Raw genomic sequence first — 26,945 nt, 5'->3', positions numbered from 1 at the left:
AGGAAAACACCGAAGGGAACAGATGCAAGCTGCTGAGTGCAGATCCAAAATATGATACCACAGTGAGCAGAGATTTGGGCAGGTCATAAAATGCTTCTAAAATGAGGCACATTACTGTGAATGGCCACATATAGATCTGCTGTTTACCCACCATGAAATTGTAGGTGTCAAAAAGTGAAATATGCAACACGGTGTAAAACTAACAACAAAAAATAAAATCTGGTATTCAGGAGTGAACAAGGTATCTCTCAAACGTGTTTTGCTGGCTACCAATTTTCATGGAAAGGATGAAGCTGAATGCACAGAATTTATGTAAACATTATTGGCTTGCTCTTGCAACTGTAGAAAGTGTTTATGTTCTGCTTCCTTCATGCTAATAACGTCTATTATTAGCAGATCTTGCTCATCTTGATCTAGACGAGAACATTAAACTGTACACAGTTTCAAACTTAAAATAAAAATAATTAAAAATAATAGTTAAAAATAATCCCCAGCTATTTTTTACCTACTCAGCCATCCAGAGTCTCTTTTTTAAAGTTTAACATACATGTGGAAACAAAGGGTATTTAAAATGAAAGGATGTCTTGCAGGCTTATCCTTGACATTTCAGTAGCTTTTATCTTTGACCTTTTTGCCTATTCTTACAATTGAAGACGACACAGAGCGAGGGTGATATCAATAGCACATGAACCCTGGCTGGTGTGCAGGGTGCAGAAGCACAGGAAGCAGAGATTAATTAACAATCTGAGCAGAAAGGTGGCCCAAATCTCATATTTCCAAAGTTTTTAATGGAACCGGAGAACAAAACTGGAGGCATCCAAGTAGTAAAATCACAATTTGAAGACTCTTTTTTTTTTTTAATTTTAAATTTGACTTCAATACTTGAAATAAATGCTGCTTTAAATGGTTGTTAAGCTTCTGCTTATATATATTTAGTAACGTGTGTGTATTCTACTCATAATTGCAAATATTTCAAACTCATAAAGAACTATTGGGGTTACTATGGCAACTGCTGAGAGGAAATCAATGTTATCACACTGGCCCTGTAAACTATAGATCACATTCAGGTTTAAGACCAGGTTATGATTTCATTTATATTTGTATAAATCCTCAGAGAATTACAATCTTTGATCAATGAACTGGTCTTCCTTACACTAATTTAAAAGACAATCAAGTCAAATCTGCTGAAAGATTTTCCTTCTCACTGTGTTTATTAGCTGAGCTCCTTAATTTAAGGGCAAGAAATGCTGGTTTCAAAACAAAATGAGAGTAAGCATTACAATTCAGACCTAGGAAAATATTTTTTAAAAATATTACTGAAATCAGCAGTGGCTACTACATGGAGCTACCAAAATACACAAATGCTGTTAAAAAAAAAACACAATGAAAGAAAACAAATCCAAAACTGGGGATTTAACAGCCACATGGCAAAAGGTGAAGGCATTACAGAGGATCACAAATTTGTATCAGCAGAATCAGGCCCCTGTGAAGCAGGCAAGATTTACCTAAGGATGAATAAGCAATCACCCCTAACAAACACATTCTCTCATCCCAACCAGCTTCACAAAGGCCTCAGCAGAAATACACACATCCAACCCCTAGAATCACTTCAGAAAAGAGCAATGAAATCTAAAAAACCTGCCATAATCTACTAGGAGAAGGAAACAAAAACAAACCAAGACACAAAAACAGAAAGCTAACAAAAACCCAGAACAGTTTAGAGCTGCTTGGTCTCAAAGAGATAAGAAAGAGAGACTATGATAAGAGTTTTCAGACACACAGAACAGTACTGCAGAGCAGAAGAGCGTTCATGTCTACAACTGATTGGGAGAAATATTATACTTTCATTTCAGTAAAGGAGATTTGGTTTAGAGAAATGATCTAAGGACAGAAATTGAAAGCATTGTGACAAGCTGAGAAAGGAAGAGAATTCTCAGTGCTGAGACACTAATTTTAAAGCAGGCTACTTAAGTACCTCCCAGAAATGAAAGGGGCATAATTGGTATGTTTTCTACTATTTTTCATTTCAACAGTGGAGCTCCTCTACAGCTAAAAAATACATCTCTTGTAAAACTGTAACTTTAAAGACAATGTACATTAATTTGATACTGGAAGTGGTGCAGGGAGTTGGTTTTTGGTTTTGTTGAAGGTTTGGTTTTCTTGGCAGGTCTTTGGGGGGAGGGGGGATGTTTACTTTGTTGGTTTTATTACTTGTGGGGTTTTTGTCTTGGTTTTATTTTGGTTTTCTTTTTTCCTGAGGATTTTTGTTTGTTTGTTTGTTTGTTTTAAGAAATGCATTATACAATCCCAGAAATGTTCATGGTTGGAAGGGACCAAAATCCCCCGGTGTAATCCCCTACTTGAGCAGGGCCAGATAAAGGAGGTTTTTTAGGACCATGTCCACAGTAGCTTCAAGCATCTCCACAGACAGAAACTCTACAACCAGTTTGGGCAATCTATTCCAGTGTCTGACAGTAAAAAAGTGTTATCTTTCAGATGTTCAGATAAAATTAATGCTTTTCAGTTTGGGTACATTACCTCTCATCCTCCTAGTGACACTATCAAGAAGAGTCTGGCTCCCTTTTTCCATTCCCTCCCATCAGGTGTTTTACTGTGACCCGTGCAAGAAATAGTGGAAAACAAAGCAAAAACCACCACTATTTAAAGAATCAGGAATGCCTATGCCAACCCCAAAAGGTGACTGCTCTTGCACTGTGCTATGCAACGAGTGCACCAGTGAGATTTGAAAGAGCTCTTATTACTGCACTGAGGAAAAGAAGGAAATGAAAGATTTGCATGAAAGGCTTAAGGATGATTGCTTTTGTTTGGCTGGCACTGTCTGGTTTGCAGTCCTTGAAGTCAAGCATGGATTGAGGGTTAAAAGGGAAGTGCATACGTACAGCAGATGTCTGAGTGCTCGTCGCTGCCGTCCAGGCAGTCGTCGTCCCCGTCGCAGCGCCAGCGCTCCTGGATGCAGCGCTTGTTGCTGCACTGGAACTGCTCCGCCTTGCACAGCTGGGACAGCACTTCTCCCTCTTTAACTGGGGAAAACATCCAACAGGAACATCTCTTTGTCTGCTTGATACCCCCAGAATGCAATACTGCCCCACAGAAATGCATATCAACTCTTGTTCTCGCTCTTCAGAGCAGTTTAGGTGAACTCTGCACATCTGAGGTAATTCCACCTGAAGCCTGTAGGTGCTTCAGGTGGAATTAATTTTAAATAAATGGAAAATTAATTTTAAATAAATGGAAAAACTCTGAACAGAATGGCACTCAAACTGGTTTTTAGATTGCTGCTTAGATGATAACGTAAAAATATCAGTTTAAAATATTGCAATACCTCATCAACAGCAAACAGGAAATTGTCTGACAGACATTGACCAAATTCTGTTGCACATTTAGAGATAGGAAATGATTACTAAAAAGCTGATTCTTGTAACCAAGCAACAACTCAAACACCTGCATTATGCACTGGCAAAGACTCGGCAGAGAAGGATAAAATTCTGCTGGGGTAGAGTTAAGTAGCAAGCTACAAGCTTATTGATAAATCCAGGCAGATGTATTTCTCAACATCAGGTTCAGAATGTTTCATGTGTAAATGCCACACATCAGTCCAGGACTCTCTGAAGAAGACCAGAGTCCTTTGGAAGAGCCAGGCAGTGAAGTGTGTTGGGGAAAATTCAGGAAACCTGCCCCATTCTGATTTGAAAGTCTCTAACCTCTTTTCCTAATACCTAAATTCTCTCTTACCAGTGAGGAGTCCCCATCCCAGTTATTCCTGCTGAAAAGAAAAATAGCTTTTGTTTTTAACAAAAGTGATGGCTCTGCTTGGTTATTGGAGGCTCAATAATGTTCATCACATTATGAAATAATCCTTATGCTTTACTCATCTCTACTAAGCTTATTGCTGGAGTCTTATGTAAAATGGTACAAGTCACTTCAAGAAATACATCAATGAGACTTACAATAAATAGAGAAAATTTTTAGAAAGCTACAAACAACAACTCTGAACGTTAAAAAAAAAAATAAAATAGTTGTAGTACCCGGTAAGTTGTTATTTTAATTCAAATCCATACCTTTTATTAGAACAACTTCTGTTGTTTCAATGGAGATATATAAAGAAAAGATGAAAGACAGCAATATTTGCACAGTCTGTGTCAGAACCTATCTTATATAAATACATCAGCTTGACGTGTTTTATGAACAGTTTCATCATGAACATTTCAATGTCAGATTTTCAATTAAGATACTTAGTAGAATTATGTAAAAACTGTTCATATATATTTAATTTAATAATTATATGGATCCATTTCTGATACTTTAAAATATCTCAGTGAGCTATTTAAATGCTTTATCACGTCAGATATGCTGAAATATTTTCCAATGCATTTTATCCTTAAATAGTGTATGTAATATTCTGTTTTCTTTGAAAAATCTTTTATACTCTGTAAACTAGAATATTTATTCAAGTAATATTTCTTCGTCTTATAGACCCTCTAGGAGGCCACACTTTATGGTTTTGTTTTCAGGTCTGACTTGATCCCTTAACAGCAGCACCAACTCAGATATTCTGTAAGAATCTTACTCATGCAGGTTGTGCTGTTTTCCTCCAAAAGCTGATTATCAGCACAGGCACAAACTCTGCCTCCAGGAATGGCCAAACAAAGAGTGCTGCAGCCTCCATTATTAACACGACAGGCATTATCACCTGAGAAAAGAAACAAAAAACAGCTTTAAAACTAACAGCAATGCTAGAACTAAACAATGGGTTTTTTGGTTGCTTTGGGTTTTTTTTTTTTTTTATTTTCTTTTTTCTTTAGGAACATAAACAGATGAAAAATTTTTTGCAATTACTTTCATGTTAGGAGCACATTATTCTCATGGTTTGGTTACTGTGGGTTATAATATTTAAACATAATTAGTTACAGGTTGCAATACTCTATAAAATAATAATAGCAAGAGTAATAATAATATAAAAACAAAACAAACCCAAAAAACCTGTACCATCATCTCACAGCATTTTATCTGCCTGTTTTATGAAGGGAACAAATACTGCAAAATATTTGGTACAGCCACATGCACACAGTGGCTTCAAGGAATCAAACAGAAGATAAATGAATGTTTTGAAGTTAATTGGCATCTGTACACGTTAAAACAATGTGGCTACAAATGCAGATTAGAAAAAAAAAAAGAGAGAAAATAAAAGTATAAAGAGATTTATGGCAGATAGAATATAGGCAAATATTCCAGTACTTTTTTCTGAACACATCTGCCATTGCTCTGCTTTGTTTTTCCGTGTTTTCCTTCCCCAAAGCTGTTCCCATGAAGACACTGACAGCTGTCAGGTGTTTTAACCATCCACCAAGAGCTGCTGCATCCTCACCACCTCATTCCTGAGGCAACCAGTCTTAAAGTCACTGAGAACCCACAAATATCACAATTTCTGTTTGCATCACTTTGGTCATGACCCAATTGCTCAGATCTGCACTGCTGAGGACACCCAGCTCCTCATGAGCAAAGCTCTGCTGATTTCAGGTGTTGCTGAGAAGTGATAATGATCAAGCAAGATATAAAACTTCATGTCTGCTGAACCTTTAATTTAAAACTACTTTTATTTTTTTTTTTAATCTTATGGGTCTAGTAAAAAGCAGTTCTGCTTTTTAAAGGTGTAGAAAACATTTCTCAGCTTCCTGGGCCAGAACAGACTCCACACAATTCCTTCTCCTCAAATCTCCTCACTTCACCTTTCATAGGAAATGTAATATTAAGTTCTCATGGAGCTGTGAACATGGATATTAAACTGTCCCATCAGAGCCATTCCTGCAGGGAAATCTCAAAACTTTCAATCAGATAATGAGCAAAAAAATTAATATTTTGAATATTTTTTATATTTTAAGATGTATCTTAATATGTCTTGCTATATTGAGCAGTGCTTAATAACCTTTTTCTATACTTTTTCTGATCCACTGTACACAACATTTCTTAGAAGAAAATGAGAACCAGAATGAAAAATGAGTCAACAGTCCATTAAAGCCCCACTGAAGTTTTAAATAAATTTGTGCAAATTGATTAGTAGTGAAAGGCCATTGTGGTACTTGTGCTTTCACTGGGCAGGGTGTGATGAGATGACAAGAACACAGCTGTATAACCAGGGAAAATGGGAATTCTCTGAGAGGTGTGAGGGCTTGATCACAATTTTAGAAAGAGCTTAGACTGGACACTTAATACACATGATTAGATCCTGACTTCAAGTATCAGACTATGAGCTAAACCACTAAAAGTCAGCTGTTACAACCAAAATATTATGAAAAAAAAAAAAAAAATTGAGTCTAAATTTTGGGAAACCTCAGAAAAAGTAGCCTTGAAAGTCTACTTTACAGGGCCATCATTGTACAAATCAGAGATATCAGTAGTGCAAAGGTTTAAAAAGTTCTCAGAAGCTGCTGAAATAAACAAACCAAAATACAATCTTCAAAAGCGACTCCAAAACTACACTGCACAAGTCAAAACATTTGCAATGATTTAATTAAAGAATGTACATGAGTTTGTCAGCTCACTAAAAGAGAATAAACCTACAGAAAAAAAGACTATTTCAACCAAATATAGAAAACACATGATGATTCTGAAGCCAAATGAAAGCTGAAAATAAATAACATCAAAAATTAAATCACTAGATCAAAGTCAAATGGTCCATCTTGAAGATGAAAAGTCCCTACTTAACCTCATAATTGGGATGACAAACTCCTGCACAGTGGGTTATGTGCTAAGCAAAGTGATAAAAGAGGGGATGATGACAAGGAAAATAGAAGTACCAAGAGTTAAAGCAAAAAGATCCAAGATAAAAAGGTTTATGAAGTGCAGTCTTCAACCTGAAGGTACAATGAGACCTTCAGTCCCATCAGTCTTGCTGAAGAGACTCCTATGCTGAAACGTCTCCCACAACACAGTTCAAACAAGTTAAACCTCTTTATTGAACAAGCTGGAGAAGCTGTAAAGCTATCCCAAAGTATCTGGGAAATTAAATTTCCTCAGCTATAAACAGCTATTTTATATGGTTGTTCTTAAAATAGTCCCAAAATTTTAGAATACTTTCAAAGTCATTATAATATTTTCCATATTTTGTCAGCTTTTAAAAGCAGCTGCTGCCCTGTTGATTGCATGGGTTTAAATTAGGCTGATTCCATTTTAATTAGATAAAAAATTAGGCCAGAGCTAAACAATGTGATTGCATTTCAGTCATCATTCTCAGGGAAAAAAAAATAAAAAAAAAAAAAAAAAGAAAAAAAGACAAGCATGCACATTTGTTTAATCTTCACATTTAAGAGATACACTGAAGTATTTATTGCACTTGTATCTTCTTCTGAACCTAACCTCAGGTGCTGTTAAATTGTGAAAGCCCCCTCGTAGGATCATCCTCCACACGTGAAGAGCAGCAGTCTGGTGCTCAAGCTCTCTGTGAGGAGTTAAAACATTAGCTGATTTCAAAAGAGGCTACTTTAATTGCTGCAAATGCACTTTCTCAAGAATTATTGACATGGAAGTAGCAATCCAGCCTTTCAATGCAGTGGAAATACCTGCAGGCCTTGGCAGAGCCATATTCTGAGTGCAAATCCAACTCTTACGATTACTCTGCTTCACCTTCCCATTTTTTAGGATTCCTGATGCATAGATACCCAAAGACTCAGCCTAAGGAAGTAAGGTGAATTCTAAGCTCTGAAAGCAAGGAAAAATAAACAAAAAAAAAACCAAAACCAAAAAAAAAAAAGCATTTCTCCTCAAGGAGATCATGCCTCAATGAGACAATGAGAAACATCTCTCCTTGAGGAGATCCTAAAAGCTTCCTGTCCAAGCCAAAGCACAAAGCAAAGCAGTGTTGGAACAGGATCCTGGAGAAGCCCCTCTAATAAAAATCCCAATCTGAATTGATCTGTGCTGTGACAAAGTTTCTGCTTGTGCAGTGACAAAGATCAGCAGCATCAGAGCAGTCACCTCAAAATATCCCAGCCAAGCGTTTCTGAGGTATGTGCATGCAATCTTTAATAAACAACTCCTCTATAAAGTACTTTCCTGTGGTTTTCTCTGTACAACAATTCAGCCTTGAGCCTGCTCTTTTACAAGGAAAACATGCACACACACACAAATAGTTTCTTTAAAAGAAATTTTTATGCTCCTTTGGGAACAATGGCAAGATCAACCTCACTGAGCGTGACAAAAAGGGAAGTTCCTAAAGGCTGCAGTTAGCTTACAAAATTCCAATTACAATTTCAAACAAAGAATATATTAATGAGCCAAATTCCCTCCCTTAAGACTTTAGCTCATTCAGCAAAACTGTCTGAGAGGCAATACTTTCTCTCTCTGGTGTCAGCTTATTTGGAAGCTAGCAGCAACTGCATTAAATGTCCTTTTTTTCTGAAAAATAAAGGAATTTTCTGAGTACCAAATAAAGCAGCAGCAGTATTAAAAGCAAACACTGCATCTTCTATTAGCAGACGTGGTATTCTAAAATTTGGCCACCTTGAGGGTAGATTTGGGCCCAGATTTTGCCTTAAAAACACCAACCAAACAAAACCCACACTAAATCCAAGAAAAAAGCTCTAACAAACTTTACTTTTACATGTCTTTGAATGTCAGAGAGTCCCTGAAAATCAGCTGTGATAAGAGGAACACTGTTGTATCAACCCTGACTTAGTACAGTGCTACACAGACCAGCTTGGTTTAGGTAAGGGAAATTTAAATGCCACAGCATCAGAAAAAAATTAAACAGTAAAAAAATCATCTTTTAAACAGTGTTTTATTTATAGTAATTCCTGAAGCTCATTTTTATGTTTGGTGGCAGACCAAACAAACATTATAATTTTGGTAATTAGAAATATGTTTCTGGTATTAGAAATACACTTTAACTAAAGTGAGCAAATACTCAACAACTCGTAAGAATGCTGCATGCAGCAAATGCAATGCAAAGTTTTCTTCAGTAAAACACACTTTTAACTTTACCTTTAGAGTAGCAATTGCATTTTCTAAATTCCATCCATGCAAACCTATGGCTTTTATCTCCTTTCTCTATGGATACAAGTAGCACCAACTATGGATTTTTCCACTACTCTCAAAGAACTACTTTTATTCTGTGCAACATACAGTGTTGATTGTAGACCAAGATGAGGGAGCAAATTAAAAAAAAAAAAAAAAAAAAATACAGGCAGGATCTATGGTCTCATTTAAGAAAAGGTAAATGCAATCATATATTTGATATCTCTGAGCCAATGCAGATATGTTACCCTCTGTGACTGATAATTGCACAGCACCTCTTGGTCACACAAGGAAAAAGGGCAATAAAGGCAGTGTGAATGCTTAGAAGGAATTCAGACAGGAATAATGTTGTGATTCACTTTTTAGTATTTATGAGAGAATCAATTTCTACATCAATGGACTGAAACTCTGGGGAGTAACTTCCTCATGCCACAACCCATATTTGTTATTCTATTATTGTTCATCCAGTCACCTCAAAATACTTGGAGACTCTAAGGAAAAATGTCCTTTTATGGCAGACCTCTGGAGAAACTGTATAAATACCTTGCTGTTTGCGTGGATCATAAATCTGGAGCCCGAACAAAGGTGGCCTCTCACTTCTCAACAGTGTCACATTCCTTGATACCAGATCCAACTGGAAAATTGACCCATTCATGTAATCTGTCCAGTATATATAATTTCCATGATGTGACAGTCCAAAAGGATGATTCAAATCTTTTCCATTGTAGACTACCTGCAATTAATTAGTGGTAGGTGAGCATCAGCAAGGCTAAAAGAATCTTTAATTTTTCAGAGAAATTAAAAGAGGAAATAGGAATACTGAGATAATTACTGTCCCAAACATAACAACTTATTCCAGTAAAATTAAATAAAGAGTACAAAGCCCCTCTGTGCAGCAGAATCAATATCTAACTTAAAAAAAGAACCCAAAAAACAACTACATATAAATTCACTTTAAGTGGCCCCCATCAGAGAGCACGGGAACAGCCAGCCCAGGGAAGTGGTGCAGTCTCTAACCCTGGGAGGATTTGGAAGATGTAGAAGTGAGGTTTGGGGTGATGGTTAGCGGTGAACTTGGCAGTGCTGGGTTAATTGCTGGAAAGGAAGATCTTAAGGCCTTTCCCAACATAACCAATTCTATGATTCTGTGATTCCATCCCAGCAGGTTCCATTTGGAGTCATTGCTCTCCTTCTGGCTGGGATCCTTGCTTGAACCAAGAGCCTTGTTCCTACTGTGCTTCTAGAGAGGAGGAAGCAGCTCCTCACGTGCCCTACCTTGTCTGTTTCTAGACACAAACCCAAGAGAATGTGGAGGTAAAAATAACTAAAATACTTCTTTGAGGTGATTGACAACCATCATCTCCTTTTGCCCTTCAAATTTTGAAGACCTGGAATTCTTATATGCAAAGCTCCTCATCTCTGAACTGCTTTTGATCCAAATTCATCAATCAGTCAATTTTCAACAGACAGCTGTTGGTGGAATTAAGGACGTCCCTATCCCCCAGAATCTTTATTGTATTAAAGAAGTATAGATGTGACTGATCCAGCTAAATTTCAACCAAAATATCCTATAATTAACTACAAATGATTAAGGATTGAAAGAAAACATCTTATAGTTATTTTCAGCTACATAAATTCAAGTGGTTATACATTTTTTGTTATATCTCAGGATTATAAAAAAATCACTTTTGATAAAAAACCAAAAAAAATACATTCTGTGACACTCTTCAAAATAAAACCTGTAAAGACAGGTACTTCTTACTGTGCACCAGTCACTAATTTTATGAAGCAGGTGATAAAACTTGCCCAAACATGAGCCTTAGCCATTTTCAAAGTGTCTTATTCTGTGCTTGTTGCTTCTACAAACCCACACAGAATGTCTGCACAGAGCTGTATCCAGCTACTACAGGCATTAGTAACAACTAAAGCAATCTCTCCCCATCTCTGACAGGATTTGTTGAGTGCTGCCCCTCTGAATATTACCACAAATACTCAAAAGAGACAGAAGGATTCATAAAAACCAGCTCATCCAGCAAAGTACCAGGAAAAACCTCTTTCTGGAAAAGCCAAAAAATCAGGTTTTTCTACTGAAAAGTTCTTTGCAGCTTTGTGACTCAATCAAAATATGACTCCTTTCTACATGAAAAAAAAAAAAAAAATTAAAAAATAAATAAATGAAACTCAGGTTTAGTGTTCACTTAGGACAGAGGCACATCCTAAGCTGTGTTTCAGTCTCTCACTTGAGACTGCCACCATGGTTCCAGCAGAGATGACGCCGAACATGCCGCGGGGTTCTGCAGACTTTAAAAACCTCGGGAAGTATTTTTAACGTAACACAATAAAATCCAGAGACAGAACATGCCTGTGGCAAACCAGCAGCATTTCTCTTTTACCTTTCTGTCAGTCCCATTCAAATAGATCCTTTCAATGTGATCATAGTAGGCATCACACCAGTACAGCACATTGGCACGGTAGTCCAGAGTTAAACCGTTTGGCCAGAGCATCTTTGATGTGACAAAAACCTGCCGGCTGGAGCCATCCATCCAGGCCTTCTCAATCCTCCCCACGCTGGCATCTATTTCATCTTCCTCCCAGTCTGTCCAATACATCCATCTAGGGAATTACAAAGATGAGCATTCAGATCCCATTTTAATCAGGTGAATTATACCGCAGGCTTTTAGCGCCAGCTTGTCCAAGCCAGAACAATTTTGACTTTTGCATGTTTCTTTCCACTGCTGTTTCTACAACTCTGTTTACTGTCCCTGACCACTGGATGCTGCTGAAGTGACACTTATGTTATTTTGCTCATATTGTGACAAATTACATGAATACCAGAGAACCAATTGAGAAGAAAAGTGAAAGAATTAAGACCTTATTTATTCCCAGCAGAATTATGGGGTTTCTTTGTTTATTTTCAGCCATGGACTTTGTTTGTATGGACTTTATCACAGACTTCAAATTTTTAAAGTGAGCTGGTTCTGGCCAGGTCTAACTTGCCTTTTGGATGCAAATCTCCATTTTTTATTACACCTAATTCTATCAAAGAAGTTACAACACAATAATTATTTGCACTCTGGTTTTAGAGCTAAAGGATAACCTTGACATTCTGTGAACTTCAGGTCCTACATGAAAGCAGCTAAATCACTCAGAAAAATGTTAGGAGTACTTTGTCCATCACAAAAATGTTTAGAAATGGTGAAAATTACTTGAAAAAAAAAGCCAGCAGGCAATTTTAGCATAGTTTTATGGATTATAGTGCAATAATATAGATTACAACAAACAAACAGAGTCTGAAAGAAAGGCACCAATATTACTTTGGAAAAGTTAAAGAAAAAAAATCTATTAACTCCTCTAAAAGTATTGGCTCTGAGGAATTCTATGAGATATTCTCTCCTGAACACTACAGAATAAACCTTTCCTTATTGAATTTTTCTGAATATCATATTGTATTACAGAATTTACCCTTGATAACTGTGATTTCAACCATTTAAAACACACAACTTGAACTTGTACAAAAGCAGAGGGTAGCAAATATGCCAGAATAGAAATGCCACTTTCCTTTTTCTTTTTTACCCTGTTTTTCCCTAAGGAAAATGAGTTAGTAGGAATACTTAAAAACCTGTAAGCACTCTGTGAATCATCTCAGATTGTATCACATACAGTCACATCATTTCATAAATGAAAACATTTGCCAGACAGCAGATGTTTACTTTTACTCAAATCTAGACTTCCAATTAATAAGCATTAAAGAGAGGAAAACATCATGCCATTCTTAAATGGATCCTATTTGTTAAAGTAATCATGATTTAATTGCTATTGACGCACCAGATCTATGTTTTTGAAATAACTTCTGTGATCCTAACCCATTAAACATTTAATTGGCCTGTACTTTGAAGAATAAAGTACTGGAATTTAAATACTGAATTTACAAAGGAATGACATACTGAAGTGAAAAATTATTTTATTACCACACCTGTGTAAATTATGTCAAATCTACTGGTCAAAAACTTGATTCAAAGGCACTTTTATGTATAAGCATAATTTGATATTTATGAGAAACTGGAGAAAAACTGCATTACACAGGTTCGCAGATATGCAAATGCAGCTTTTTTTTTTGGTTTATTTTTCATTTCTCTCAAACCTGCATTAGAAGGTTGTTTTGGGTTCTTTTAATGTTTTTTTTAAATATGTGCAAAGAACATCAGTCTATTTTTGATCCAGCAGCCATACAAACTCCATTGCATGTTTGAGTCAAACAGCTCCAGGTTAAACCACAGAATTGTAAACCCTGCACATGCCCTGAGGCTCTGGCAGACGTAGGTGAACATGGCACTTATTTTATCAGGAGACAAAATATGTTTTACAAATATTTTCATGACTTCTCAACAGCAATTACTGAGCTTTTCTCCATTCACTTTTTGTCTGTCCTTATTCCAGTTATCCTGTCATAAGCTAGAACCTGCTCACAGTGACAGGCCTTAATTGTATCTCAAAATGCAGTTAATGCTCCAACACCAGTTAAATCAAGACTAAAATTTTGGAAACACAATTAAAAAGCCATAAGAAATGCTGTCCCTCAGGAAGTGCTTCCATGAGAAGTATAATCATGAAGGACACGCTATTTTATTAGAGAAGTGTTTTATATAATGGTCCTTTTCAGGCAATACATCTTCATACACTATTTCCTGTGCCATGCACTTACTGAGCTGGAAAATTTAACAGAGTAATTGCAGGTGTGGTTATGGTTCGTGGTCTGGTTTTATACCCTCACTACCTGACCTTAATGAATTGTAGCCTTTCCACAGCCACTTCCACCCCTCAAAGGACAGGCCCAAAAGGGAAAACATGAAAGTGTAAATATTTTCTATGATAGGAAAATAGCAATCAATCCAGCCACACTGAAACTACCTAGCTGCATCATTTCCTGAATGTGACAATTCCCTGAACAAACCTAACAGTAATTTTTTAAGTAAACCACTGTTATACCACAGTGATATAATGTGTTATTTGTTGGTTTTTCGTTTTTTTATTATGCTGCCTACTAAAATTAATTTAAGCTAATAAGTAGTGTAGAGTACCTGTCTCAGTTTTGTAAACCAATGTGTACAAGAATATGGTCATCACTAGATCCAGAAATTGAGAATACAGAGAGAGGAAATCAGGAGAGCATCTTGAAATTTACTTGATATTAAAAATTTATACAGGACTTACACCCTCAACTTGCTTGAGGAAAAGGTGAGTCACATTCAGATTAACAGGACAGACATTCAGAAGTGACAGACATACAAATTCTTCTGAAGGCTTTAGGGCAAGAATACTGGGCAGAAATTACAGATGTTACAGACTCCTGAAGGATTACAGACTGCTACAGGACTTTGAAAACCTCATCCTGAGCAAATTAAATCCTGTATTTATGTTGTAAAGACAAACATTACAGAAAAATCAGTTTGCTTCATACCCCTTGACAGGATCGACAACAATTCCTCTAGGGTGAGACATGTCTCCCTCCAACAAAGTTTTCCTACTCTGAGCAGCTTTTTCCAGTCTGGCAACAGCAATTGTTTTCCTGTGGCCATCATTGGTCCAATACAGATTATTTCCAATCCAGTCCACTGCTATGCCTTCCACATTATCAAGATCTGTTGAGAAAAAAAGAGAGCAGTACTATGAGATTAATACTATTTATATTCTATATTTAAGTATGTTCACTATTTATTAAGTGATATTCATGTCCTATTTTTAAAATTGCTTTTTTCCCTTATCTACTGGCGGTCCAAAATAAATTACAGATATTTCGTATCAACCAATGTATCAACTAAACTTTGTTCACTTAAGAAACTAAACCTAAATTTTTGTGAATCACTCACAGGTGTAGAGATGACAACACATCCTGTGAGACAAAATATGAGAAAGTTATTAAAAAAACCAAAACAAACTGCATGTGATGAGGAGTTTTACAAAATGTGTTTTGACATTTTTATCTGTATTTCTGGTATACCTGAACATCGCTGCACTTCTGGGAAACTATTTTTCCTTGTGGTTTTAGAAGCTTGAGGGAAACAAAGGTGTCAGAATCAGCACTCTGGGACATGAAACAACACAACAATGACATTTCTAACCCAGCAAGCAGCTGGTTTGACAAGAATCACCCAAAGCACAGAACAGCTGTGGGTCAGGCAGTGTCTGAGAGCAGCAGCTCAGCCAGGTTCCCCAGGCTGATGGACACTGCTGGCTTTATTTTTCATCTCTCAGTGCCTTTGCTACATTCTTTTGAAAAGACAATGTCAGAGACAGCTGAAAGTTCCTGAGAGAGGAGAGTGGCCTTTGGTCTTGGAGTGGTCAAGGAGGTTGAGAAAAGAGCTAAGAATGGAAGGGAAAAGAAGAGAGAATTTCACCAAGGACCTGGAGCCCAAGGCTCAGGTTAAAAAAAATCTGCTGAACAGAACAGGCAACACAGACAAATTAGAGCTGTGAAAAATGTCCTACAGAGCTCTGAGGGGCTGTACATGAGTAAAACCAAGCTTGAGGACAAGGAGCAATTTGTTCTAAACTCATTTAGGTTTATCCTCTCTGACAGAGGCAATTTGAGCTAAACACAGTTTTTATACTAATAAGATCAGATTATTGTATTAATAAGATCATCTTTTTAAGGAAAATATTTCTCTGTTTTTTTATTTGTTTGGGAGTCAAACCAATCCAAATATGAACTGTGTTGGCATCAGCAGAAAACTCTTAGATTAGAATGCTGGATACCTCCTAAAATTTATAAGACTTTTGCTCCCTGTCTCTTCAGCTTCATACAATACAGTCTCTGGGCTACCTTGCCTTCTGCAGAAATTTTGGGGCAAAAGTGATTCTAAACTAAACACAATCTAAGCAATAAAAACAAACCTCATGCTAACTAGATACTAAATATATCAGACAGTTATTTTCTTTTCTTAAAGGAGAATTCTACAGCATGACCCTATAGAGATAACTTTCATTGCTTTCATGGAGTTAAAATTAAAAATTCACTTTTATTTTACTATCTAAAAGCTTTAGATACATTAATTACTTTTCAAATGGGTTTCACACCAGGTGGTAAACAGGAGGAAAACAATGGGCATTCTGCCACTCTTGTCCTGGTCTGCCTACAGAAATTCAGTTCTGCTGTAAAGCCCTTTCAGCATAAAAGGGATGAGGTAATAAAATACCCTTGTGATCATTCTTCACTTGCTAATTGAGAAATTAACATTTGTAATTCTGGACTTTTCATCAGTATTTGACTACCAACACGAATATGAGAGCTCCAGATGCGCTGAATGTGGACAAGAGGTTTTTAAAACCAGCTCTAGAGGCAGCAGTTTGCCATGCTGGTTTTCAGTATGAAACAAACAGGCACAAGATGTGATTTGGTGCAGAATGGCCAAGCTCATCAATGTCATGTGTAATAAATAGTGCCTAAAAAAGCTACATTAACATAAACCCTGCTGGGAAAATAATTATCCTATACACCAACCATCTAAACAGCTTCCAAAGAGCTTTACAGACTTTAGCCTTGTTTGAGCAACAGGTTGACCATGTAGACTAATATTTATAAATAAATATCATAAGACTTTTAGGCTCACAGCAGCCCCAAAAAATCCCAAACATTAAGGGTAGTAAGACAAATAAAAAACCTCGATCTTGTGTTCATGTTACATTGACTGAGCAGTATTTAGACCCATTTAAAAATGTCTGTGGTTTTTTGGTTTTTTTTTTCCAATTTTTATGTAAAAGACTGATCTTATATACAGGTTTGAAAGGTTAATTATAATTTTTGTTGCTGGTGGAAGTAGAGTTCTACTGCAGCTGTGCCACCAGCTCTAAGCTAGGCTGTGCTGAGGGCTGTCAAATTGTTATCAACACTACCCAGCAGTTTGCTTCCCAAAGTGAAGAAACAGAAATCACAGCTGAAACTATATGGGAAATCAAACTCCAGCAGTGTGAGGTGCTCAGTGATCTCAATTCCCAGTCAACAGCTGTAGGATCAGGCTCTCGTGTAGGCAGACTGTAATTATCCGAGTTGCAATGCTGTCTGAACAAGCCTGACCTGACAGTCACCAAAAAAAAAAGGCAACTTTTAATCTGAGAAGTGGCACCTACCACAGCTAGAGGCCCTTAGCAGCATGCTGTTCAGAGCAAATATTAAACCACCTCCTGACACACCTGATTTTCTGTAGTAGCCTTCCACCAAGGAACGATTTAATCTGTCCCTGCTGAGTTCGTGAGAGTTGACAAGAATAAAAGCTGAGGTGTTATGGCTGGAGGCCACATTAATTTTTTAAATCATGAAAAATACATTAACAAATGTTCTTTAAATATACTTTAAAGTTATGAAACTACACTAAGTTAGAACTAACAATGTAAGCTCCTGGGGAAAAAGGAAGGGGAGAATGACAGTGACATATTTTTGGTCTTTGCAAATAATAGAATCGCCAACAATAAATCATCTGGTAATCCACAGCTCCTTCAGTATTGCATTAATATTTTTGCTATGTTGTACTTATAAAGAGTAGACACTGCACTAAAATATTATTTACAGGAATATGACCACTTTTCTGGTTTGACATACAAAAGTTTATTCAAGTTTGAGTAGACCAATCCCAATCTGTCTGACCCCGACCTGTTTGACACCTTCCAGCCTGGATGTTCCTTTATAAGATTTTCATTTTCATGTTTCCTGCTCCTTCCTCTACTCCACATTTGAACTACTTCGTTGTCAAAAGAAATGCACATTCAGTAAAGGCAAGTCAGCAATGGAAGATGTGAGATGTACATTATCCATTCCCATGCTGGCAGTGAAATGGAGAATTACCAGACTGACAGCTGAGTATTTGTTATTTTCTGAGACAAATGCCCTTTATTAACCATTCACCAGAGCAGGGTAAAGAGCCCGTCACTATTCCTTGCAACTGCTGCTGAAGGGAGCTTTGTGCAGACTCTGAGGAGAGACCTTCCACTAAAAGAGCATCATATCACTGCACAGAGGAGATGGCTCCTCAGAAGTGTGGATTAAAACCTGCATTATGAATGACAGGGAATGAACATCCCCCTGCTAAAACAACGGTGTTTTAGTTACTTTCACTGTCCTGAGCTTCCATTCACAAGTAAAGATATTAAGCTCTCTGAAGGCTAAGATGAATATTTACGTTGCTTCTTAGATTGAGGACCAGCAAATAATTACTGTAGATTGAATTTCAGCTCAGGCAGTTGTTACCTTCTGCTGAAGGAGTGTTTCAGAGAAGGGTCCATAAAAGAAAACGAAATATCGATTGACAAACTGGAAGCTTTTTTCACCGCAACAACATTTGCTATGATGAGATATGATTCTAGACCAGGGAGATTCAGTGTAGTGGGAGATGTGGGAACTAAAGACCTGCTGGAATTCTCTCTCATTGCTACAATAAATGTTACAAGCATCTTAATTAAGGTTCTAATAAATGTTTAGGTCTAATCGTTGCTTCCACATACACAATGGAAAATGCATCAGGAAAGACAATGCTTTTTTCCTAATGAGTTTTCAAGCACTACGAACAGTCTCATTCTGCCAAACTACTTGAATAGGCTCCAGAATCCACAGTGTGATGCAGGCTGGAGTGAAGAACTCTTATAAAGTCTGCAAGGATTTGGGATGGCTCAACAAATATCCAGCTACTGGAAGGACAAATTGGAGACACAGGAATTACTCACCAGTGGGTATAAGCTTAAATGGACAAAGTAAGAATTCACAACAGTGACTTAACCAAACTTTACATTTCTGTCCTCAGGTAAAAAAAAAACAAAACAAAAAAAAAACAACAAAAAAAAAAAACCAACCAAAAAAACCAAAAAAAAAACAACAACAAAAAAACCAAACCAAAACTGGACGCTGTAAAAAAAGTATCTCCAATTCTGTTCAAGGTCAAATTTACATCCATTTCTCATCAGAGATCCAAAATAACCTTTAAATTATCTGCAAATGTCCTTTCAGCTTCTGGGTAGTGAACACCTCTGAATGTCACCATCACTGAGCATCACCTACCGTCTTTGAGGATTGTTTCTCGCTCTGTGCCATCAATTTTCTGTCGTCCAATTAGGAAACTGGTGGTATCAGCAAAGTAAATGTAATTGGTTTCAGCATGGAAGTCCAGAGCACGAGGATTGACCAGGTTCTCTATGGGGATCATGTACTCATCAGACACTTTGGTATTCAGGTCCATTCCCCGGATTATTCCTGGCCGTCCCTTCCCATAAAAAAGAAACAATTCATTCTTTGGTCCTGCAAAAGAAAGATTACAAACATAAACAACTGATGCTGCCTAATCTTCTTCACAGTGCATAATGTCCCTGTTTAATTAACTAGCATAATTAGTGGGGAGCAGGAGCCTTATTCAATACCAAAAATTAAACTGCCTATTCTGAAGGTATATAGAGTAAAAAAAAAAATAATTAAATAATCTAATTTCATCACCCTCTTCAAAATACAAGTAACTTCAGTGAGCTGCTTACCTCTAATAATTTTTGTGTTTAAAAGTTCACACTGAAAAAGCAGTTGTAGATCACAGAATGACTTTGCATCTGCTGTGAAGTGGACATATGTAGACATTTAATTTTACAATTCATTAGGATCTATCAAGGTAATATAGACCATGACTGAAGTAATCTTAAAATCTAACAATACCATGAACCCCAGCATATACAAAATATTGTATTTCCACCTTAAATTTCTCAGAATCAAACAACAAAAAAAGATTAAATTACTTCCAGATTAAAAAGAATACAACAAAATCAGCATACTCTGTTCTTTCCAACTGAGGCAGAAAACATGGATATCAATACTTCATATTTCTAAGATTTTACAGTTTAAATAATTCAGTTGATTACAAACAACTGAACCTTAGCAAAATTATTTTCTTTCCTTAAAGATACTTATAGATATCTTAGAGGCTTAATGCTATCAATATACCTCTTAAAAGTCTCTATAGCTTTTTCCTGAAGCCTCTCAGGGTTTTTTGATGGAATTGTCAGTGAAAACTGCATCAGGTTTGGCTGAGGTCAAATAAATCCATCTACCAGCATCCATCAGAGTATCTAACTGCATGTCTTTTATCTGACCTAAATCAACACCATTTCACTGAAAAAAACAGGAGAAAAACAGGCATTCCCCGAAACTCCTGTTGCCCGTAGGTGACCGAAAGATTGTGTACATGTAACTTCAGGTATTACCACAGCTGCACAAATCACATTTGCTTTCACAAAGTATTCTGATTAAAACCTTGACTTGCACATGTGAATGTTCTGCTTTTGTGCTCTAGGTTGATTGTATGGCTGGAAATTGGATGTGACAAACTATTAAGCAGTGTTCCAGTACCTGTGTGCTGTGAAAATGCATGGCATATAAATAAAGGGTGAGGCTGATTAATGTAAAACTTGTGATCATTTTTAGTATTCTTTGAGCATCCCAGGTTTAACCTGTCACTCCTGTGAGCTAAGCCAAATCAAACGATTTTTAGGGCATGAAAGGAGCACATGAGCAAAGCATCAGGTAAACGTTACAAACTTTACCCCAGAGCAGCCCATTGCTGGAGAACACCCAGAACTATCCCCTAGACTGTTCCTTGCTGCTTTCAATAACATACTTTTGCATGACCTGCCATCGCTCCCCAGGATGAAGCCAGTCCTGCAGCGACAGGTCCGTGCTTTGTAGCTGCTGCTGAGCAGGCAGAGGTGGGAGCATCCCCCCGGCATTCCGTAGGGATCCGCTTCGCACGCGTGGCTTCTGACTGCGGAGAGGGGAGAACAGCGCTCACACCCAGCGAAAGCAAGGCAATCACAGGCATCAGCATGGAGCAAGGTTAGAGAAAAAATATAAAGAAGGGGTATTTGAGTCACAATAAATCCACCCAGAATGTGACTGCTAAGGAAGGTGTTTTTTAAAGATGATATCCAAGCCAGGCCAACAATGCCCAGGGCTACCAAGCCGTGCCCATGGCTGTGTGCAGTCACCCCTTTGTGAATAAGTTCCTGCTCAGCATGTGCTGGGCCCTGAGGGAGCTGACACTTCTCCCCTTTTCCATTTGTTGCTTTGGTTCATTTGGTTGGTTGGGGTTTTCTGAGAACACAGAGCATCCCATGCCCACACAGCCTGGTATTCCTTCAGTTCCTTTAGACAGCAGCCTTCTGGGCAGATATGTATGCTGAAACTAAAGAACAGAACGAGCCTTGCAGAATTTTTCCATATTTATAGAATCACACAACGGTTTGGGTTGGAAAGGACTGTAGAGCCCATCTTATTCCAAGCCTCTGCCATTGGCTGGGACACCTTCCACTAGACCAGGATGTTCCAAGCCCCATCCAACCTGGCCTTAACACTTCCAGGGATGGGGTGTAGATTTGTACAGTTGGGATAAAAATCCAGCTGAAGAAGCCAAATAATTCCTTTCCCTTGATTTCATATTTCCAAATGCATGGTTCTATATTAGCAGCCCAATTTATTATTTTATTTTTTTTTACTGTTTAATGCAATATGCAGAGAAAACAAAATCTACCAGCCTATCTTAAAATTTACTAAACTGGCTTAAAACAGAAAAGAGTATTCTAGCTCAAAAAAATGTTCCGTTCTTACTACTTCTCCTCAAGCTTTTCAGGTTTTATTTTTAAAAAGAAAGCAATCAAGTGGTTTAGGGTCGATAAGGTTAAAGGTAATACAGAAACTCCACCAAGCTGAGACAGCTTTTACAGAGAATCTTGACAAGCAACAAACATGTCCATTCAAAACAAAAGGAGTAGTGGAGTAATCAAAGGATGTAATAAAAGATTACATTGTGCTCATGTCTCTCCTCTACTCAACCTCTCCGACTCCCTCAGGAGTACAAGAGGGATGATAATAACAAAGAAAGAGTCTTTGCAGCCTCCTTCAGACATTGACATCTGCAAATCAATGCCCTCAGCTCCAGGGTGAAAATTAGTTCACCCACTCTACATCAATTTAGAGTTTGTTCCCACTTCAGAAACTTCTCCAGAAGCAGCCATTCTGTTTAGAAACATCGACACTGAGAATTGATGTGTTGGCTTTTCTGTCTAAGCAGTCATGGCAAGAATTTATTGTGATCAGTCACGCCAAACAAAAATTCTCATAAAGCGTCACTGTGGACGTTTTGGATCTTGCTATCTTTGCACCAAGTTCCCGTAAGTCCCACTGATGTTCTGCATACTGAAAGTGTGTGAACAGATTACAGTCATTCAGGACTATGGACACCAGAAATTGCAGTTTTACCAAAAAATTCTGACGTAAAAAAGAGTTTTTCATTCTAGGTGCAAATGAAGATCTCTTTCACAGATGACAAAGCTGACATTCACACACATCAAGGAATCCCTGTCAGTGTTTCCCTCTCAATGCTGTGCTGGCAGCTCAGCAGCTTGGCTGCCCACACCTCTGTGCCTTTTTTGGCAGCCCCAAAGACAGGAGCTCACCTGAGGCGTGGAGTCTGTCTGAAAAGCAGGCCCAGAGATTCCAGGAATCTCTGAGGTCTGAGACATGTGGACAGCACTGGACATCCAACAATTCTGAAGGTGTTAAATTCTCAGAGTGTCACAACATGCAGAGCAGGACTCTTGGGCAGTTCTCAATTCAAACTGAATTCTCACAAAAGGGATGAGCTGGGAGCTTAAAGCCGCAGGAAAAGGGGCAACAACCACACAGAAAATTGGGCAGCTCAAGGAACACAGTGTTGTGCTACAAGGAAAAAAAAATCACTCCATCTTCAAATACTTTTTTCTGGTAGGACCTTTTAAACCACACAACCATTTAGTATCTGTCTGTGTGCTTTCTAGAGAGAGGAAATTCAGTCTTACCTGCTGCTTGAGTTCTCTTCTGGTACACACGGATCTCTTTAGCATTGTCCAGCCTAGCAAGAGCCTGAACATCAGTGCCATTGTATCTGTTTATTCGTAAAATGCTGAAGTTGTCTGAATTAACCGTATATAAATAGTTTTCAAATACTGCCAAACCACAAAGATGCCTAATCTGGAAAAGAAACAAATGATATTATTTTAGTTCAATATTTTAGGCATATCTATGAGTTGTAAACATCAAACAACACTGTGAATTGTTTGTGATAAACTGTACAAAAGGTTTTCTGAATATTTGTAAATAATCACAAATAACACTAAAAATATAGTTCATATTCTTGTAGTTTTAAATGTATAATTAGAAAAGCTTTGTACAGGAAAGATAGAAAATTCAAATTATTTAACAATCTAAATTAAATTACTCTATAAATTACTCAGTTTCTCTGTTTTTTAAATTAAAATCTACATCCTTGAAGTGCAACAGCTACATCAGTATTAACTAATGACCATAAACTATGATTATTACTAATAAATAAATAAAATTATGATAATTATTAATGATCATGAAGATAAATTAACTATTATTAACTAATAAATATAGCAAACTTAGAAATTTAAAACACAGTTCTTAGGTGTAACTGATCTGCTTTTTAAAATTATTTTATGATCAAATCAGGGTAAATGGTGCAAGAAATACCTTCTGAATATTTTCTTGAGTACATGAGAAATAGACACGTTCGATCAGCTTTGCTGAGCTCCTTTTGTGTTGGTGTCTTTGAATGCGGTGGTGGCCACTTGGTAGCTCTTGTTTATCAAAAAGTGAATTCTAAAATTGTTTTAATCTCTGATGTGTCTGGACACATTGATCAAAAATTAACTAATAGCTGGTAGTTAGACAATCACAGCTCAAACACAAAGTGTTCAATAATTTAGAGGCTGTGCTTGATTTATAGATTTAGAAAATGTAAAATATCTCACAGGCAATTCTGAAAACTGAACAAACTAAAGAGAATATTTTGGCAGATGTTCAGATATTCACAGGCTGAATATCTTATTACTTTAATCATTCAATTGCTTACCACAAAGTATTTACGTATCTCATTCGCTCACTAATTCAGACATACGTCACCAAAAACCAACCCAAACAAAAAAATAAAAAAATGAAACAGTTGTGCATGAAGCATTTAAATCATTCTGGAAACTTTACCACAGTTGGCCAAGTCTTGCCATTGTATTCTGTCTCCATCCAGAAAAAGGAATAATAATTGACATCATTGTAAGAGTTTGATTAAGAACAAATAGAAATTCAATTATAGTAAGATGAAAAAGAAAATAGCCTTGAAAATAAAGACACATCTGTAGCAAACTGTGGAACTGTCCCCTGAATTACAATCTTTTCTTCTCTGTTTCCATTTGCACTCAGTTGAAATCTTTATTATTTAAGTTCCATGGGAGATTTTCTTTATTAAAACTATTTAAGCTACGTGGCTCTTTTTGCAATGTGTTTTATAATGGTATAAATATTTGGATTTATTTTTTAATTTGTTGGGTTTTTTACCTCTCAAGAAGCTTTCCAGCAATCATGTGCACAAGTGAAAACATTACTGGCTTGTCCTTTGAAAGCCACGCAGGCTGTAAATCACAGAACCCGGTTTTGTTTGGAAAGCACATCTTTGATATGTTTGTACTTAAACAATAAACTTTAGTCCCTAAAAATTCTTGGGAAAGTTTTGTGGTCTGCTGTTTCCTTGAACCAATGAGGGGTAATTTGGAGAAGCAGTCATTCTAGATCATGGCATATGCAGCACAAAACCTACTGAAATGACCAATTCTTCATTTGAGTGGAAAGACAATTGCTACCATTGGTGAAAACAGTGAGAGGCCAAAAATTTTAATGCCCTTCATCCATATCAAAAACCAGAGATCTCATTTTTTAGCTAGTTTTGAGAAGAATCCCTCTGAACTTGATAAAGTATCCTCTTTTGCATCTAAATTTCAGCAAGAAGAGGAAAAACAAGCATCTCTCCTATGACTCCAGTACAACAGTTACAAGCCTGTAAAGGTATTTGTTAATGGCTCCTGAAAATTATTTTAGCTTTTCAAATATTTTTTTCAAATATGTTACTTAAAAAAACAAAAAACCCAAAAGTTTGCAAGACCTCTTGTTCCAGAACTGGTTAAAGACTGGGGATAGATTGGTAAAAATAGGAAAGTGTTTTTTAAAGCATCACTTAGACTGCTTTTTGTCACATGTTCTGCTTATTTTTAGTTAAGTCTAAGCAGTTGCATCTTGGTACTGATTACTTGGAAGAAACTGACAGAATAACAGGTAAATCTTTATTCTGCTTGCACATTTTCACATTTCCTGTTAAACTCAGGCAGAAATAGATGCAAATTTGGTGCTCACACCAGCCCTGGCAGTGCAAGTAGTGACCAGAACAGTTTGGTCTTTGCTGATTTTCCCTGTACATAAGACTCACAACTGCCAGAGAACTCTTCCACTCTCCAGGCTAAAGGACTGAAATGCTCCTGCTCAAAGACTCACAGTCTCAGAGTGTGTATTTATGACTCTGGACATCAGGATCAGCTGCAAAAAGCATCATTGCCGTCAACAAAAATAAGATTTAAGGACATCCAGATTAGTCTGAATGGGTGAACAGCTTTTGCTATTCTATTTCACATTATTGTGCGTGTTAGTCTCTCCTTCCTGAGTGGGTAAGGACATCTTGTCATTAATGATTTATCTCCCTGCACCTTTCCACCCCAGATTTTCCCTCCTGAAGTCTTTAAGAGTGGTGACTTACAGGGTGCATTGTTAATGAGACACTCCATGGAAACATTCAGAGGTTGCAAAATTGCTAAATTGCAGATAAACCAAAACATGTAGTCGGATCTTTTAAATTCTAACTGAACTAAAAAAGGTAAAAAGTTATGAAATTCCTGTAGCTGCTAGCACTATGTGCGTTCATTTATTGATAACATTATTTTTTACTGATTTGCAAATAAATACCTACTTGTCTGCCTTTCGTTATTGTTTGCCTCTTTCTCCCCTGATAGTCAACAACTTCCACAGTCTCCAGATATATGTCAAGCCAGTACACATATTTATTGATGAGGTCTAGTGCCAGAGCAGTTGGCTGTTCAATTTTTGAGTCCACTATCCACGTCCTGTTCATTCCATCCATGTCACATCTCTCCACCTTGGCAGCATTCCCGTAGTCTGTGAAGAAAAGCTTTCTGTTGAAAGAAAATAAGATGTTGTAAGTTTTAAAGGGTGTGAGCAGAGTGCAAAGCTCCTGCTGGATCCGGGAAAAGGAAGTTTTTGTTCTTTGTAATTTCAATTTCCTATATACCCCATATTGATAAACATGTAATTATTTGTAAAAGTTCATCATATCTTCTAACAAATTAACAATTACACAGAATTATCTTTCAAATGTAAAGCACAGAAGTTCTAAATGCATTTCCTTACAAAACAGATACACCACGTACTACTCTAAAATTACAACCTTAAATCCATTTTTAACTACTATTTGTAAAAAATGGTAGGATAGCTACAGATAACAATGACATAAGCACAAAGCACTCAGATTTTCTGGATAACAGTAATTCCACATAAGCTATAACAAATACAGGGATCCCCACTGTCAGGTGTTTTAGCATCTATTTCTGAAGGAGATGCTTTAGTCTGTAGCACTTTTGCCTCCAGCCTTGGAAAGGTGTTCAGGCTTCAGAATTCTTCCACAGATCCAGTGAATCATTCCATCCAGGAAAAATGGGAAACTGCCAAGGACTTAGAATTGCTGCTAAAGCTCCCTAACCCAGTGCTTGATTAGCATTCACTGGGTTTAACATACACAAATCAATTTTGATTAACCTGACAATATTTTAACAGGATTACCTATTTGTGAGAACAAATTACACTTGCAGGCTGAAGACCACCTTGCCATGACTTTAACATGCTGTAAAGAATAATCTGATTCCAGGCTGAATGTTACTAAAACTACTTTGAAAACCAGGATTTCATTAGCCAAATGAAATGAATCATCTCCTAGTTATTACCA

The 26,945-nt window shown here is 37.1% G+C and overlaps 1 protein-coding gene across 1 annotated transcript in view; it reads right to left on the bottom strand.

The window, feature by feature from the left end:
* The window catches only part of LRP1B (LDL receptor related protein 1B), a 473,299-nt gene that overhangs the window by 203,350 nt on the left and 243,004 nt on the right, over nt 1-26,945 (bottom strand). Inside the window, exons 10-18 of the mRNA XM_058839737.1 lie at nt 25,896-26,118; nt 22,885-23,056; nt 20,670-20,813; nt 19,073-19,309; nt 14,489-14,669; nt 11,424-11,643; nt 9,574-9,763; nt 4,589-4,711; nt 2,901-3,041 (exon numbers count right to left, since the gene is read on the bottom strand). Coding sequence (XP_058695720.1) covers nt 2,901-3,041; nt 4,589-4,711; nt 9,574-9,763; nt 11,424-11,643; nt 14,489-14,669; nt 19,073-19,309; nt 20,670-20,813; nt 22,885-23,056; nt 25,896-26,118 — 1,631 coding nt within the window. The remainder of the gene's footprint in view (nt 1-2,900; nt 3,042-4,588; nt 4,712-9,573; nt 9,764-11,423; nt 11,644-14,488; nt 14,670-19,072; nt 19,310-20,669; nt 20,814-22,884; nt 23,057-25,895; nt 26,119-26,945) is intronic.

The sequence above is a fragment of the Poecile atricapillus genome, chromosome 5 (genome assembly GCF_030490865.1).
Source record: "Poecile atricapillus isolate bPoeAtr1 chromosome 5, bPoeAtr1.hap1, whole genome shotgun sequence".
NCBI lineage: Eukaryota > Metazoa > Chordata > Aves > Passeriformes > Paridae > Poecile > Poecile atricapillus.
The sequence above is the reverse complement of the archived record's forward strand: the minus strand, read 5'-3'. Positions and strand labels throughout refer to the sequence as shown.